Source organism: Pseudorca crassidens, chromosome 2, assembly GCF_039906515.1.
Source record: "Pseudorca crassidens isolate mPseCra1 chromosome 2, mPseCra1.hap1, whole genome shotgun sequence".
NCBI lineage: Eukaryota > Metazoa > Chordata > Mammalia > Artiodactyla > Delphinidae > Pseudorca > Pseudorca crassidens.
Window position 1 is genome coordinate 42292066 of NC_090297.1, and position 17957 is coordinate 42310022.

The 17957-nt window shown below is 35.9% G+C and overlaps 1 protein-coding gene across 1 annotated transcript in view; it reads left to right on the plus strand.

Moving 5' to 3' along the window:
* Positions 1-306: 306 nt before the first annotated feature.
* Positions 307-17957, plus strand: part of C2H1orf185 (chromosome 2 C1orf185 homolog) — a 31979-nt gene continuing 14328 nt past the window's right edge. Inside the window, exons 1-2 of the mRNA XM_067712370.1 lie at positions 307-322; positions 9206-9311. Coding sequence (XP_067568471.1) covers positions 307-322; positions 9206-9311 — 122 coding nt within the window. The remainder of the gene's footprint in view (positions 323-9205; positions 9312-17957) is intronic.

Consider the following 17957-nt stretch of genomic DNA (forward strand, 5'->3'; position numbering starts at 1 on the left):
CTTATTTTAGTTTTTAAGGTTATTCACACATTTTTTCCCTAATACTGCAGTTTTTTGGTATTGATTTTCCCCTACATACTGCTTTGGTGGCATCCCACAAATCCTGATATGTTGTGTTTCATTTCATTTAGGTTGAGTGTTCTGTAAATGTCAGTTACATCCATGATGATACATGGCTTCCAAAGTTCCCTGAGGTTCATCTCCATCCCAGTCAAGCCTAAAGGGAGAAAGAACATGGAGAAAGGTGCTTAGGAGGTTTTTATGACATCACTTCCATTTAAATTCCATTGGTTAGAACTCAGTTGCATGGCTTCACCTAATGGTATGGGAAGCTGGGACATGTAGTCTATCTTTTTGCCTGGGAAGAAGAGGAAAATACATTTGGATAAACAGCCAGAAACCTCTTTCTATTCTCTGGAAGGGCTTGTATAAGATAAGAAATACTTGAATCATGGGTATACAGTAGAAATTGTAAAGTTATTGGGGCCTGCTGCTTTCTTTGGGGGAAATTTTGTAACTGTTGATTCAGTTTAATGGATACATGTTCATTTAAGTTTTCTATTCTTGAGTCACTTTTTGTAAGTCACTTTTTAGGTATATATAATTTAGTATAAGTTTTAGAATATACTAGCATAAATTTGTTGGAAGTATTTTCTTATTTTAATATCTGCTGTAACTGTAATTATTTTCTTTCTTCATCTTTGAAATTGTTTACCTGTGCCTTCTTTTTTAAAATTTGGTTACTCTTACTAGAGATTTGTTAATCTTGTTAGTGTTTACCTAAAATCTTAATATTTTTTCACTAATTTCTGTTCTTTTTTATTTCCTTCCTCCACATTATTTGGACTCAATTTGCCTGTCTTTTTCAACTTGCAATTTGAATGCTAAGCTCATTTTATTTTCAGCTTTTTTTTCCCCCTTGAATTTGTCTTCAGCTTTGTTGCTGCAAGCATTTATACATAGTGCTTCTTTATTGATTAGTTTTATGTAATTTCCAAATTTCCATTGATTTCTTCTTTAATGCAAGAGTTATTTACAGTGTGATTAAAAATTTCCAAGTATGGAAGCTTTTCCTAGAGTATGTATTAGGTTACTAATTTAAAATTAATTGTATTATTGTCAGAGAATGTGGTATCTGTAATAATCCTATAAAACTGTTGAGTCTTGCTTTATGGCCTGGTATATGCATGCTGTTTGAGATGTCGTCTTCTTTACTATGTTAGTAATTCCTTGCAACATTATCTTATTTATTCCTTATTCTAATTATATGAAACAGGTAATATGAGTCCCATTTTTCAAATAATAACATTAAAATCCAACCAGCATAATAAGTATCTCTTCCAAGTACAAGTTCTTCCTAGTTAGCTTTGTATTCAATCAGAGCAGCCAACAACTAAAAAAAAATCAGTGTGGTCAACTTTTTATACCAGTTGCATATGAGCCCTGCTTATATTTTATTATAGATTTTTAAACCTCAGGGTAAGGAGTCATTCTTACTTCAATGGCCTTTTATCCCTCCCTTGGTGTCTCAAACAGTATCTCACACATATTTGGTGTTCAATAAGCATTTGTTGAACTGGAGTAAAACTGAGACGAAATCTGGCAAAACCCTAGGAAAGTATAATAAAAACGTATTGAATACTCAAAAAATAAAACCGAACATGCAGTTCTGGAATCACTACAAAAGACAATCTGAAACTACTCCTGACACAAATATATAGTAATTCTGGTTAAAGATATAGGCATAGATACAGATAAGTAACACCTATATCCGTGTCTATATTTATCTATATCCTTTATATATCTATATATATCCATATGTAGATATGTTAAAGGATATGTATATATCCAGCTATAGATAGATAGGTTAAAGGATAGACAGACTGGGGAAGAGGAACCTATAAAGGCAATAACATTATAGACAGAGAAATGGGAAAAACGAAATGAATTTATTTTACTTATGCCAAGGTAAGAGAGAGAGAGAATGGTCAATAGTGACCTTTCAATTTTGTGTTAATGAAGTTATTAATGACCTTGGGAATAGAAGTTGTGAAGTAGAAATTCTCATTTTAAGAGTTTTGGCTGCAAATGGTAAGAAAAGGATCAACTGTAAGCTGGAGGTTACTGTGCATAGAGAGAAAGTTTTATCTTAAGGTGAAAGGGTCATACCCTGGTTTAGGATTTAATATCTTTGGCTAGCTATCTCTTACTCATTCTGTAAGATTTAGCTTAGGTGTTCCCTAAGAAACTGTTCCTCCACTTAGTCAAAGTGCCTCTGTTGTCTTAGTGCTGTCAACAGGTCATTATCATAATAATTAGAATATTGTAATGAATATTCTGTTTAAATGTTGTACCCCCCAGATTTTAAACTCTATGACCATGTGTTATTTATCTTTTAGTCACCAATTCTTTTTTTTTGTTCGTTTATTTATTTATTTATTGGCTGTGTTGGGTCTTCATTGCTGTATGTGGGCTTTCTCTAGTTGTGACGAGCAGGGACTACTCTTTGTTACGGTGTGCGGGCTTCTCATTGCAGTGGCTTCTCTTGTTGCAAAGCACAGGCTCTAGGGCATGTGGGCTTCAGTAGTTGTGGTGCATGGGCTCAGTAGTTGTGGCTCATGGGCTCTAGAGCGCAGGCTCAGTAGTTGTGTCGCATGGGCTTAGTTGCTCTGCAGCATGTGGTATCCTCCCGGAACAGGGATCGAACCTGTGTCCCCTGCATTGGCAGGCGGACTCTTAAACACTGTGCCACCAAAGAAGTCCTCAGTCACCAATTCTTGACAAGGGTGTGGCAATAGAAAGTTCTCAAACCATGTTTAACTAGACTATGGAATTAAAAAAAATTTTTCCCCTATCTTTCTACAGATCTTCCTGTATCTGTATTTTGTATTTATTTCTTCCATTATAATGCCTATAATACCTTTTTAATTGCACTTATTCTTTTCCACATATATGAACTTCCTACTAAACCACATACCTAGGGACTTCCCTGGCGGTCCAGTGGTTAAGACTCCACACTTCTACAGCTGGGGGTGCAAATTTGATCTCTGGTCGGGGAACTAAGATCCTGCATGCTGAGTGGCACAGCCAAAAAACAAACAAACAAACAAAAAAACAAGAAAAACCCACATACCTTTATTATTCATTTTTCTAATACTAACATCTAGCACAGTGCCTATCGTTTATTCATTGAATTGTCAATCATTTTTGAGTAACCAGTCATTATTCTAAACTCTAAGAATACCAGAGTGAAAAAGATTTATCTTCTAGTAGAAGAAGACAGACAGTAGACAGTAAACCAATAAGTAAAAAAGACTATTTGTTATAGCAATTATTAAAGACGAAGAAACAGGGTCATATAATAAAGTGACTGTTGAAAGTGAGGAGTCATTACTTTAGATAGCATACTTAAGGGCAGAGTCAAGAAAGTAAAACTCCTACCTCTGTATATAGTGTTTCTTTAACTTATATATTGACTAAATCTTCAAAGTGAGAGGGGATCTTAATGATCATAGAGTCAAGCCTTTTCATTTTACAGATTGATTTATAGATAAAGTGTGATTTGTTGGAGGTATTAGAAAATATGTAATTTGTCTTTCTCTTGGTAAAGTGGTTTGGGAACTTTCATATTCTCTATAGCTCACTGGAATTCCCCTGAGATATAAATGGCCCATTTAAACCAGGGACTAGAATGGTGTTTTACTAGTCACACCTATTTTCTTCCCTAATGGAGAATTACAAAAAGGATAAAGAGGAGGGCAGAGATCTTAAGGAGGAGGAAGCTAAGTAGGCTGTAAACACAGTGATAACAATAGAGAAGTTGCTGCAATGAGACTTGTATTAAGTAAAGGAGTCAAGAATCACATATTAAGATTAAAAATTTTTGTTCCTGATTTTTCTAAGATTCTCATGCTAGAAAATCTGAATGTACAGAAAAGTCTGGAGTGGAAAATTATAACTAAGCCCTTACCCCAGGAGTAGCCAATATTGATTATTTTCCTTATAAAAGTATGTTTCTCCCTTTTTCTTTTCTTTCTTTCTTTTTTTTACAAAATTGAGATCCTATTGTTTTTATATTTTTTATACTTGAGAAAACCAGAAAAGTAAAAAGAAAAGGACAAAGAATAACAAACATTCATGTAATCTTCTACTAAATAAATATTTTTTGGTCATATAAACTTCAGATTTTTAATTTTTTAAAGAAAACATTACAGGTAAAGTCTTAAATTCATATTCAATCCATAGTCCCATTCCCCTCATTTCCTCCCCAGACACAACCAATATCATGAGTATGGTGTATTTTAATACTTCTGTCACATTGTTTTTTAAAAAGTATTATTTTGTGTTTTCTTTTAATGTGCATAAATGGAATCAGTATGTGATTAGAATAATGAATATAAATTTATGGAAATCGCTTTATTCACTGAACACTAGGTTTTTCAGTTCTATTTATGATGATACATATAGATCTAGTTTATTCATAAGTCATAAGTGTTAAGCTTGAATTTTCACTGAACACATGTCTATAACCAGCACCCTGTTCAAGAAACAGTACGTTAATTACCAGCATCCCTGAACTCCCCCCTGATGTCTTTGTTTGCCTTCTTTTGCCCAACATTATTTATGAAATTTATCCACTTTGTTGTGCATAGTTGTACTCTATTCTTTCCCATTGTTATAGAACATTTTGCTTCCTTAAATCAATAAAACTTTTAAAATTTATCTGTTTAACTATCAGTGGGCCTTTGGGTAGTTTCCAGTTTGTGTCTCTATCAACATACACACGTAAAAGTGATGCTATCAACATTCTAGCGTATATTTTTAAGAAAATATATATGTACTTCAGTTTGGTATATGTCTAAGAGTTGCTGGGTCATAGGGTATGTATATGTTCAGCTTTAATAATAGTGCCAAACAGTTTTCCAAAGTATTATAGAAAATTACATTCCCACCAACAGTGAGTGAGAATTCATGTTACTCTGCCACCTTGACAGCACTTGATATTTTCCATCTTTTTCATTTTAGGCATTGTACAGGGTTGTCGTATTGACTCGTTGTGGTTTAATTTGCATTTCTGTGATTATTAATGAAGTTTTCATATATTTATTGGCCATTTAGATATCCTCTTTTATGATACCCTTAAATATTTAGCATTTATACCTAGCTGTTTTTCTAACAAAATCTAAAGTTATTCATTGTCTATACTAGGTAAAGAAGGACTTTAGCAATTTTTTAATTACTATTGTTCTCTCATTTATTGGTTGTATGCCTTTGAGCAAGTTACTTAACCTCATTTTTGCCTCATCTGTTTCCTCATCTGTAAAGTGGGGAAATAATAATACTTAGCTTATACAGTTGTGAGAATTAAATGAGCGAACATCTTTGAATTTAAATGAGTGAATCACTTTGAACGTGCCTGGCATATAGTATTTGCTGTATAAATATTAGATTATTATTATTGTTGTTATTGGTGAAAGAATAGACAAAGTATACCAAGGGGACAGAATAGAGATTCCAGAAATAGACTGACACAAATATAGCTAATTGATTTTTGACAAGGGTGCAACAGGAACTCTATGAAGAAAGGATGGTATTTTCATCAAATAGTGTTGGAACTACTGAATACACATATCCCAAAACAAAAAAACCCAAAAAACTTGACCCCTACCTCTCACCTTATGCAAAAATTAATTCAAAATGAATCATGAATTAAATGTAAAACATAAAACTAGAAATATTTTATAGGAAAACATAGAAGAAAATCTTTGTGACCTGCAAAGAGTTCTTAGATACAGCCCATAGCACAAACCATAAAAGAAAAAAGTTGATAAATTGGATATCACTAAAATTAAAAAATTTTGCTCTGTGAAAGACACTATTAAGAGAATTGAAAAGACAAGCCACAGATGGGAGAAAATATTTCCAAATCATGTATCTGACCAAGGATTTGTATCCAGAATATATAAAGAATTCTAAAAAATCAGCAAAGATTTGAACAAATACTTCACTGAATAAGATATATGGATGGCAAATAAGCATGTGGAAAGACACTCAACATAATTATTCACTAAAGAAATGTAAATTAAAACAGGGGTCCCAAAAGAGAGAATAGAGAAGTAGCAGAGAAGCAATATTAAGAGATGCAGCTTAAAAGGGTTTTTTCCTTTCCTTTTTTTTAAGGAAGATACCACTGTATCTCCACAGTAAGATACCACTGTGCATCTATTAGGATGGCCGAAATGAAACTGACAATATCAAGTGGTAGCCATGATACAGAGCAACTGAAACTGTTGTATTTGCTGGTGGGAAAGCAAGACAGAACAGCCACTTTGGAAAGCAGTTTGGTAGTTTCTCATAAATTTGAATATATACTTGTTATATGAGCCTACTGAAATAAAAATTTATGTTCAAATAAGCAACTGTATGCAAATGTATAGTATGCCTTATTCCTAACAACCCCAAACTGGAAACAACCAAACGTCTCTTAGCTGGGGAATAAACTGTGGTCCATCTATAAAGTGGAATGTTACTCAGCAATAAAAAGAAACAAACTACTGATACATGCAACAACATGGCTGAATCTCAGATGCATTATGCTAAGTTAAAAAAGCCAGACTCAAAAGACAACATGCTGTGTTACTCTATTTATACGAAATTCTGGAAGAGGCAAAAATATAAGGATAGAGAATAGGAATGGAAAATAATCAGTGGTTGCCAGCAGTTAGTACTTGACTACTAAGAGGCTGTACAAGGAAATGTTTTGGGGTGATGGAAGTTTTCTGTAACTTGGTTGTGGTGGTGATTAAATACTTTTTATATTTGTCAAAACTTACAGAACTGCACACACACACACACACACACACACACACACAAGTGAATTTTAGTATGTGTAAATTGAAAAAAAGTTTTTTAAAGAAAAAACCTTCTGGGCTTCCCTGGTGGTGCAGTGGTTAAGAATCCACCTGTCAATGCAGGGGACATGGGTTCAATCTCTGGTCCGGGAAGATCCCACATGCTGCAGAGCAACTAAGCCCATGCGCCACAACTACTGAGCCTGCGTGCTACAACTACTGAAGCCTGCATGCCTAGAACCCGTGTTTCGCAACAAGAGAAGCCACTGCAATAAGCCCGTGCACCGCAACAAAGAGTAGCCCCCACTCACCGCAACTAGAGAAAGCCCGCATGCAGCAATGAAGACCCAACGCAGCCAAAAATAAATTAATTAATTTTAAAAAAGGAAAAGAAAAAACCTTTTTAGGCTGTATCTCTTAATATTGCTTCTCTGCTACTTCTCTATTCTCTCTTTTGGGACCCCTATTAGTTTTATGCTATATGCTCTTAATCTTTTCCAAGTCTCATAATTTATCATATTTTTCACTTTTTTATGTAATTGGGTGAATCTCTCAGTATTATCTTTCATTTCATTAATTCTTTGTATTTAAAGAAGCATGTACTCCATCTTAAAATTTTTTAATTTATAATTTCCAAGATTCCTCCTTGGTCCTCTTTTGAGTTGGTCATTTACCACGCCAGAGGATGGCTTGGTCTGGGAATTCTCTCACTGATATTCTCTGCTTCTAGTTAATTCCTGCTTCCAGATCTCGGTGCCTAGCATGCTTGTGGTTTTAGCTCCTACTTATTTCTTTGTGTTGCTTTTCTACTTTCATCCACAGAAATATATATCTTATATTTGAGCACAACTATATCTTTAAATTTTTAAAAAATATATGTTTTATCTATCTTGCTTTTATCATTTAATCCTATCTGATATTTCCTTATACCACTATGCCTGTGAACCTCAACTGAGGGCAGTTCTGCCCATCAGAATGCATTTGGTAATGCTTGGAGATACCTTTGGCACAATGCACAGGACAGCCCCTCACAACAAATTATCTGGTCCATGATATCTATATTTTTTCATATATAAAAATGAAAATTGGAGGTGTTTTTTCATATTGTTTCACTTTGATAAATAGCCTTATGTAACTTTTTTGTACCATTAATTAATTTCCAAATGTAGATATTTCTGAACCCAAAGAAAACTAAGATTTGAGAAGCACTGTCTAGAAAGTTGGAAATTACTTAGAAAACAACAAAAGTATGGGAACAACAAAGTCTTTATCACCTCATACCCTTACTGGAACTTACAATATGTTCACACATAAAGATCTTCTATTAGATTTATACGTTTAAAACCACTTTTTCCCAAAATAATATACTCCTAAGTTGTCTTAAGGCCCTTCAAATTCTATACAGCCTTCTGTGAAAGCTTTCTACAGCTTGCTTTATGCTTAGGTAGCAGATTTCAGAATCTTAATGAATACTTGACCAGCCTAACTATAAATATCTCATGCTTTCTTTATTCTTAATTCTTTTTAATACATACCAGTATTAAGATGTTTGGTAGCAGGGATACGATAATAGAAAAAAACAGAGGACTGCCCTTAATTTGCTGCATGACCTTACTTCACTTACTGCTTTCACCTGGGCCTCAGTTTTATCATCTGGAAAATGAAGGAGTTATACCATATAATTCCTGTAGGCTTTTCCAGTTATAAACCTGTGATATATCATTATTTACATTGTTTTTATTTAGCTTTTGGCTATGATCTTTTACTGTTCCTGAGAAAAAGTAGAGATAAAATGTTTAAAGATTTCTAAGGTCTTTAAAAATTCCTCGTATTTGTTCTTTACAACCCTCACCTACCTCCTTGTAGTGATTGATAATAAAAATCATAAAATGGAAATCCTCTTATGTTGAAGGACTGCAAAGAATGATACTGGAAAAGTAGCATAAAAATTCACAGCTGGTCTGGAAAGGGAGACAACTAGATAAGAAGAAAGGAGGTGACAGCTGTATAAAAACAAGCAAAACCTAGGTCTCAAATTTTGGTAGGGTCAAAGAAATGTGCCCTGGGCCCTAATGAGGATGAGGCCCCAAGTAATTCTCAAACTCAGGATCTTGAAATTTATTAGAATTGCAAAGGACCAGAAGTCAGGTCTCCCAACCTCCTCATTAATGTCTTAAACACTACATTATGTGTTATTAATGCACATTATGTGTGTTTTTATGGGTGTTACTGTGTATTAACACACATTATGTGTTATTAACACTACATTATGTGTTAAGCTATTATGTCATTTAATTTTACATAGAGAATGAAGGTATATGCCTGAAATAATCTTTTATAATTTATTTGTATAGGTTTTTCTAACCACTTAACCTATTTTCTGGCTGCTGGTGCTGTTATTTTGGGAATTGGTTTCTTTGCTTTGGCATCAGCTTTGTGGTTCCTGATTTGCAAACGAAGGTAAGATTTATTAGAATATTTGACTTTTTTTCTTTTAAAAATTCAGTGAAAGAGTTTCTCAAATGGTATTAAATTTAAATAACTATAATGATACTGATTCTGTAATTTGATTGGGGAGAGAAAACTTTACATGTTTAGAGTAGCCTGAAAAGAGAAGTCCTAGTAGTATAATAGTCTGAGCAGTATAATAGCAATCTTCATGCATTAAAATTTTAAGAAATAACGAGATCTATTTTATTCTGTAGAAGACATGGGTTTGAATTATAATAGAAGGCTAGAAAACTTTTAAAATTTTGACTACTAATTTAGAGGTTAAAAACATTACTGAGAGAAAAAGACTTTCTTTAGGAGATATTTAAGAAGAGAGCTGACAGAATCTCTGGTATGGTCTAAATGTAGTCTTTTGCCGGAGATGGAAAAAAGATACTTGATACCTCAGTTCCTTTCAACCCTAAAATTTGGTGTTTTTTTATTATTTAATTGGTTCAGTATTTGCTTTGGCTCATGTTAAAAAATTTAAATTGTAATACGATCTTCCCACACACTCTTCCAGTATTCCCTGTTTCAGCAAATGAATACATACTATCTATCCACTTGCACAAGTCAGAAAACCAGAAATTATTCACTAATTCATTCTTTCACAGACTTGCAGTGCCACTGGGAGGAGACAGATAATTAACAAATAAAGTGGTCAGGGAATGTCTCTTCAAGTGGGTAGTATTTAATCTGAGACTTAGATTAAAAAAAGAAGCCAGACATGTGACGACCCTGTGGAAGAGCTTTTTTCTAAGCTAATGTGATAGCAAGTACAGAAACTCCAAGTAGGAATGATCTTGGTATTGTTCAGTAAACAGAAAGTCAGTGTGAGTAGACTGAAGTGAGACGGAAATAATGATGAGATTAAAGAGGGAGATAAGGGTCAAATCACACAGGAATTTGTAGGCTAAAACATGGAATTTACATTTTATTATTTCTGCCATCAGAAGGTTTTAAGCAAGGGAAGGATATTATCATCATAATAATAGCTAAAATCAAGGGTTTACTGCATACTGTTCTAAGTGCTTTATATGTAGTTATCTCATTTAGACCTCATAACCGCCCCATGAAGTTGCAGTAATATTATTCCCATTTTGAAGACTACAATGCCACCTATAGATGATTTACATTTTAATAACACTTAAAAATTTGAGATATAGATTTTAAATATATGATGTTGAATTTCAACAAATATATTCCCATGTAATCACAACCCCAGTCAAGATATAGAAATTTTCCATCATCCTGTAAGGATCCCTCATCCTGCTTTCCAGGAATTTCTCCCCACCTCCTACCCAGAGGCAGTCATTATTCTGATTTTTATCACCATAGATTAATTTGGCCTATTCTTGAACTTCATATAAATGGACTTTTTATGTCTGCTTTTTTCACTTAATGTAATATTTTTGAGATTCATTTATGCTGTTGCATTTATCTGTTCATTCTTTTGATTAATGAGTAGTATTACATTGTATGAATTTACCTCAGTTTGTTTATCCATTTTTCTGTTAATGGACATTTAGGTCATTTCCAACATCTAGCCCTTAGGAAATAAGTCTGCTGTGAACATTCTAATCTTTTTGTACATGTGCTTTCACTCCCCTTGGGTAAGAGTAGAATTGGTGGATAGTATGATTAGCTTTAAAAGAAACTGCTAAACAGTTTTCCAAGATGGATGTACGTTCCCGTCAGCAATGTAGGAGAGTTCTGATTCATATTTTTTTTTTTTTTTTTTTTTGCGGTACGCGGGCCTCTCCCTGTTGTGGCCTCTCCCGTTGCGGAGCACAGGCTCCGGACGCGCAGGCTCAGCAGCCATGGCTCACAGGCCCAGCCGCTCCGCGGCATGTGGGATCTTCCCGGACCGGGGCACGAACCCGCGTCTCCTGCATCGGCAGGCGGACTCTCAACCACTGCGCCACCAGGGAAGCCCTGATTCATATTTTTAAAAGATTTTTCTTATGTGTCTATGAATCCTGTATGTTAATGGAACAAGGGTAAAAGCGGAGAGGCAAGTTAGGATGCTACTGCACAGTCCATGTTAAGGATGATTGTGTCTTAGACTAATATGGAAGTAGAGGAGATGAAGAGAAGGGGCTGGACTTGGGGTAGTTTTGCAGGTAAAGTTAGCAGGTCTTATTGATGGATTGGATGAGATAAGGAAAGATAAGTGAAATGGCAGAGTTAATGCTAATACCTACATTTTTATCATGAGCAACTGAGTAATTAATCATGCCATTTACTGAGATGAGGAGGTGATTGGGAGGGAAACAAGTTGAGGGAGTGGTGGTAAACTAGGAGTTGTATTTTGGATGTAAGTTTGAAAGCCTATGAAACATCCAAGTAAAAATGTTAGACAGTCAGATATACATGTGTGAATTTCAGGGGAGAAATCAGGGCTGAAGATTTAGGTTATCAATGTATAGAGGGTATATAAAATCATACAACTGGGGGGCATGGAGTCAAGATGGTGGAGTAGGAGGACATGGAGTTTGCATCTCCTCACAACTAGGGCAGCTGCCAGATGCTGGTGGGTGGCCTTGACACCCAAGGGGATGGGAGGAACCCCCAAGTGACTAGGTAGGACGTTGGAAGGAGCAAGGGAGGAAGAGAAGTGGAGGTGAGATGGTACTGGCACCCCTGAGGGGTGACTGGGAGAGGGAAGGGGTTCCCATGCCTGGAGAGACCCATTCACCACAAGGAGATTAACAGGGACAGGGAGAGACCCTCAGGGGTTTGGAGGATCAGAGGGGAATGCGGCCAGCGTTTCCCCTGCCCACTCAGGCCCCGGGGAGCATGCTGGGGCCTCAGGTCTTGTCCTCCACCTTCTGAGGACCCTCCATCCACATGGGTCCTGGGGACGTGGGAACAAGAGAAGGGGGAAGAGTAGAGGTGAACAGGGAGGGACCCTAGGGGATGTGAAGATCGGGGGAATGGGACTAGTGTTCCCTGCCACCACTCGGGACCCTGCAAGCCTGCTGGGGTCCCGGGCATGATCCTCCACATTCTGAGGTCAGAGGCAATCTGAGCCCCCTCCAGCCATGCTGAGCCCTGCCCCCCATTCCCACCAGGGCCTTTTCCAGCCATGTGCGTACTGAGCCCAGACACCACCCACTGCCTAAACCCTGCCCCTGCTTAAGCCTCGCCGCACACAGCCAAGGTCTTTTCTGGCCCTTTTTTTTTTTCCCTACTATTGTGGTTCCGTTTTACCTTTCAGTTGTTGTTTCATTTATATTTTTATTTTTTCTAATATATCTGTTAGTGTTCTAAATTTATTTAATTTTTATTCCTTCTTATTGTTCTTCTCTCTTTTTTTTTTTTTTTTTTTTTTGCCATACCATGTGGCTTCCAGGATCTTGGTTCATGGGCTGGGGGGGTCGGGTCTGAGCTCCTGTGGTGGGAGCACCAAGTCTGAACCACTGGACTAACAGAGAACCTCAGACCCCAGGGAATATTAATCAGAGTGAGGTCTCCCAGGGGTCCTCATCTCACCACCAAGACCCAGCTCTACCCAACTGTCTGCAAACTCCAATGTTGGAAGCGTCAGACCAAACAACCAGTAAGACAGGAGCACAGTCCCACACATCAAAAAAAAATGATAAGACAAAAAAAAATATTACATATGGAGGAGCAAGGTAAAAACCTAAAAGGCCAAACAAATGAAGAGGAAATAGGCACCTACCTGAAAAAGAATTCAGAGTAATGATAATAAAGATGATCCAAAATGTTGGAAGTAGAATGGAGGCAAAGATCAAGAAAATACAAGAAATGTTTAACAAAAACCTAGAAGAACTAAAGAACAAACAGTGGTGAACAACACAATAACTAAAATGAAAAATACACTAGTAGGAACCAATAGCAGAATAACCGAGGCAGAAGAACGAATAAGTGAGCTGGAAAATAGAATGGTGGAAATAACTGCCAAGGAGTGAATAAAGAAAAAAGAATGAAAAGAATTGAAGACAATCTTAGAGACCACTGGGACAACACTAAATGCACCAACATTCGAATTATAGGGGTCCCAGAAGAAGAATAGAAAGAGAAAGGTCTGAGAAAACATTTGAAGAGACTATACTCAAAAACTTCCCTAACATGGAAAAGGAATTAGCCACTCAAGCCCAGGAAGTGCAGAGAGTCCCAGGCAGGATATACCCAAGGAGAAACATGCCAAGACACATAGTAATCAAATTAACAAATATTAAAGACAAAGAAAAATTATTAAAAGCAACAAGGGAAAAATGACAAATAACATACAAGGGAACTCCCAAAAGGTTAACAGCTGATTTCTCCGCAGAAACTCTACAAGCCAGAAGGGAGTGGCACGATATATTTAAAGTGATGAAAGGGAATAACCTACAACCAAGATTACTCTACCCAACAAGGATCTCATTCAGATTCGATGGAGAAATTAAAACCTTTTTAGACAAGCAAAAGCTAAGAGAGCTCAGCACCACCAAACCAGCTTTATAACAAATGCTAAAGGAACTTCTCTAAGTGGGAAACACAAGAGAAGAAAAGGAACTACAAAAACAAACCCAAAACAATTAAGAAAATGGTCATAGGAACATACATATCAATAATTACCTTAAATGTGAATGGATTAAATGCTACAACCAAAAGACACAGACTGGCTGCATGGATACAAAAACAAGACCCATTTATATGCTGTCTACAAGAGACTCACTTCACACCTAGGGACACATACAGACTGAAAGTGACGGGATGGAAAAAGATATTCCATGCAAAAGGAAATCACAAGAAAGCTGGAGTAGCAATATTGATATAAAATAAAATAGACTTTAAAATAAAGACTGTTACAAGCAATAAGGAAGGACACTACATAATGATAAAGGGATCAATCCAAGAAGAAGATATAACAATTATAAATATTTATGCACCCAACATAGGAGCACCTCAATACATAAGGCAAATGCTAACAGCCATAAAAGGGGAAACTGACAGTAACACAACAATAGTGTGGGACTTTAACACCCCACTTAAACCAAAAGACAGATCATCCAGACGGAAAACAAGGAAATACAAGTTTTAAATGACACAATAGACCAGATAGATTTAATTGAAATTTATAGGACATTCCACACGAAAGTGGCAGAATACACTTTTGTCTCAAGTGCACATGGAACATTCTCCAGATAGATCACATTTTCCAAGGTCACAAATCAAGCCTCAGTAAATTTAAGAAAATTGAAATCATATCAAGCATCTTTTCTGACCACAATGCTATGAGATTAGAAATCAATTACAGGGAAAAATACTGTAAAAACACAAATACATGGAGACTAATCAGTGAACTGCTAAATAAGCAAGAGATCACTGAAGAAATCAAAGAGGAAATAAAAAAATACATAGAAACAGATGACAATGACAAAAAGCAGTTCTAAGAGGAAGTCTATAGCAATTCAATCTCACCTCAAGAAACAAGAAAAATCTCAAATAAATAATCTAACCTTAAACCTATAGCAACTAGAGAAAAAAGAACAAACAAACAGACAAACAAAACCAAAGTCAGTAGAAGGAAAGAAATCATAAAGATCAGAACAGAAATAAATGACATACTAACAAAGAAAACAGTAGCAAAGATCAACAAAACTAAAAGCTGGTTCTTTGAGAAGATAAACAAAATTGATAAATCTTTAGCCAGACTCATCCAAAAAAAAGGGAGAGGACTCAATAAAATTACAAATGAAAAAGGAGAAATTACAACTGACACCACAGAAATACAAAGGATCATAAGAGACTACTGCAAGCAACTGTATGCCAATAAAATGGACAACCTGAAAGAAATGGACAAATTCTTGGAAAGGTACAACTTTCCAAGACTGAACCAGGAAGAATTAGAAAATATAAACAGACCAATCACAAGTAATGAAATTGAAACTGTAACTAAAGATCTTCCAACAAACAAAAGTGCAGGACCAGATGGCTTCACAGGTGAATTCTATCAAACATTTAGAGAAGAGCTAACACCTATCCTTCTCAAACTCTTCCAAAAAATTGCAGAACGAGGAGCACTCCCAAGCTCATTCTACGAGGCCACCATCACCCTAATACCAAAACTAAAAATATCACAAAGAAAGAAAATTACAGGCCAATATCACTGATGAATATAGATGCAAAATTCCTCAACAAAATATTAGCAAACAGAATCCAACAACACATTCAAAGGATGATACACCATTCTCAAGTGGGATTTATCTCAGGGATGCAAGGATTCTTCAATATATGCAAATCAACCAATATGATACACCATATTAACAAATTAAAGAATAAAAACCATATGATCATCTCAATAGATGTAGAAAAAGCTTTTGACAAAATTCAACACCCATTTATGATAAAAACTCTCCAGAAAGTTGACATAGAGGGAACCTATCTCAAAGTAATAAAGGCTGTATATGACAAACCCACAGCAAACATCATTCTCAATGGTGAAAAACTGAAAGCATTTCCTCGAAGATCAGGAACAAGACAAGGATGTCCACTCTCGCCACTCTTATTCAACATAGTTTTGGAAGTCTTAGACATGGCAATCAGAAAAGAAATAAAAGGACTACAAATTGGAAAAAAAGAAGTTAAACTGTCATTGTTTGCAAATGACATGATACCATACATAGAATATCCTAAAGATGCCACCAGAAAGCTGCTAGAGCTAATCAATGAATTTGGTAAAGTAGCAGCATACAAAATTAATGCACAGGAATCTCTTCCATTCCTCTACACTAACAACAAAATATCACAAAGAGAATTTAAGGAAACAATCCCATTTACCATCACAATAAAAACAATAAAATACCTAGGGATAAACCTACCTAAGGAGGCAAAAGCCCTGTACACAGAAAACTATAAAACACTGATAAAAGAAATCAAAGATGACATAAACAGATGGAGAAATATACCATGTTCTTGGATTGGAAGAATCAATATTTTGAAAATGACTATACTACCCAAAGGAATCTACAGATTCAATGCAATCCCTATCAAATTACCAATGGCATTCTTCACAGAATTAGAACAAAAAAATTACAGTTTGTATGGAAACACAAAAGACCCCAAATAGGCAAAGAAATCTTGAGAAAGAAAAGTGGAGCTGGAGGAATCAGGCTACCTGACTTCAAATTATACTACAGAGCTACAGTAATCAAAACAGTACGGTACTGGCACAAAAACAGAAATAGAGATCAAATGTACAGGATAGGAAGCCCAGAGAATAACCCACGCACCTGTGGTCACCTAATCTATGACAAAAGAGATAAGAGTATACAATGGAGAAAAGACAGTCTCTTCAATAAATGGTGCTGGGAAAACTGGACAGCCACATGTAAAAGAATGAAATTATAACACTCCCTAACACCATACACAAAAATAAACTCAAAATTGATTAAACACCTAAATGTAAGATTGGACACTTTAAAACTATTAGAGGGAAACATAAGAAAAACACTCTTTGACAAAAATCACAGCAAGATCTTTTTTGACCCACCTCCTAGAGTAATGAAAATAAAAACAAAAATAAACAAATGTGACTTAATTAAACTTAAAAGCAAAGGAAACCATAAACGAGACGAAAAGACAACCCTCAGAGTGGGAGAAAATATTTGTAAATGAAGCAATGGGCAAAGGATTAATCTCCAAAATATACAAACAGCTCATGCAGCTCAATATCAAAAAAACAAACAACCCAATCAAAAATGGGCAGAAGACCTAAATAGACATCTCTCCAAAGAAGACATACAGATGGCCAAGAGGCACATGAAAAGATGCTCAACATCACTAATTATTAGAGAAATGCAAATCAAAACTACAATGAGGTATCACCTCACACTGGTCAGAATAACCATCATCAAAAAATCTACAAACAATAAATGCTGGAGAGGGTGTGGGGAAAAGGGAACCCTCTTGTACTGTTGGTGGGAATGTAAATTGATACAGCCACTGTGGAGAACAGTATGATGGTTCCTTTAAAAACTAAAAATAGAACTACCATATGACCCAGCAATCCCACTACTGGGACATACCCTGAGTAAACCATAATTCAAAAGGACACATGTTCATTGGAGCACTATTTACAATAGCCAGGAGATGGAAACAACCTAAATGTCCATTGACAGATGAATGGATAAAGAAGACGTGGTACATATATACAATGTAATATTACTCAGTCATACATAAAAAGGAACGAAATTGGGTCATTTGTAGAGGTGTGGATGGACCTAGAGTCTGTCACAGAGTGAAGTGGGTCAGAAAGAGAAAAACAAACATTGTATATTAACTAATATATGTAGAATCTAGAAAAATGGTACAGATGAACCTATTTGTGGTCAAGAATAGAGATGCAGACACAAGAACCGATGGGTGGACATGGGGGGAAGGGGAGTGTGGGATGAACTGGCAGATTAGGATTGACATATATACACTACCATGTGTAAAATAGATAGCTAATGGGAACCTGCTGTAAAGCACAGGAAGCTCAGCTCGGTGTTCTGTGATGACCTAGATGGGTAGGATGGTGGTGGGAGGGAGGTCCAAGAGGGAAGGGATATATGTATACATATAGCTGATTCACTTCATTGTACAGCAGAAACTAACACAACA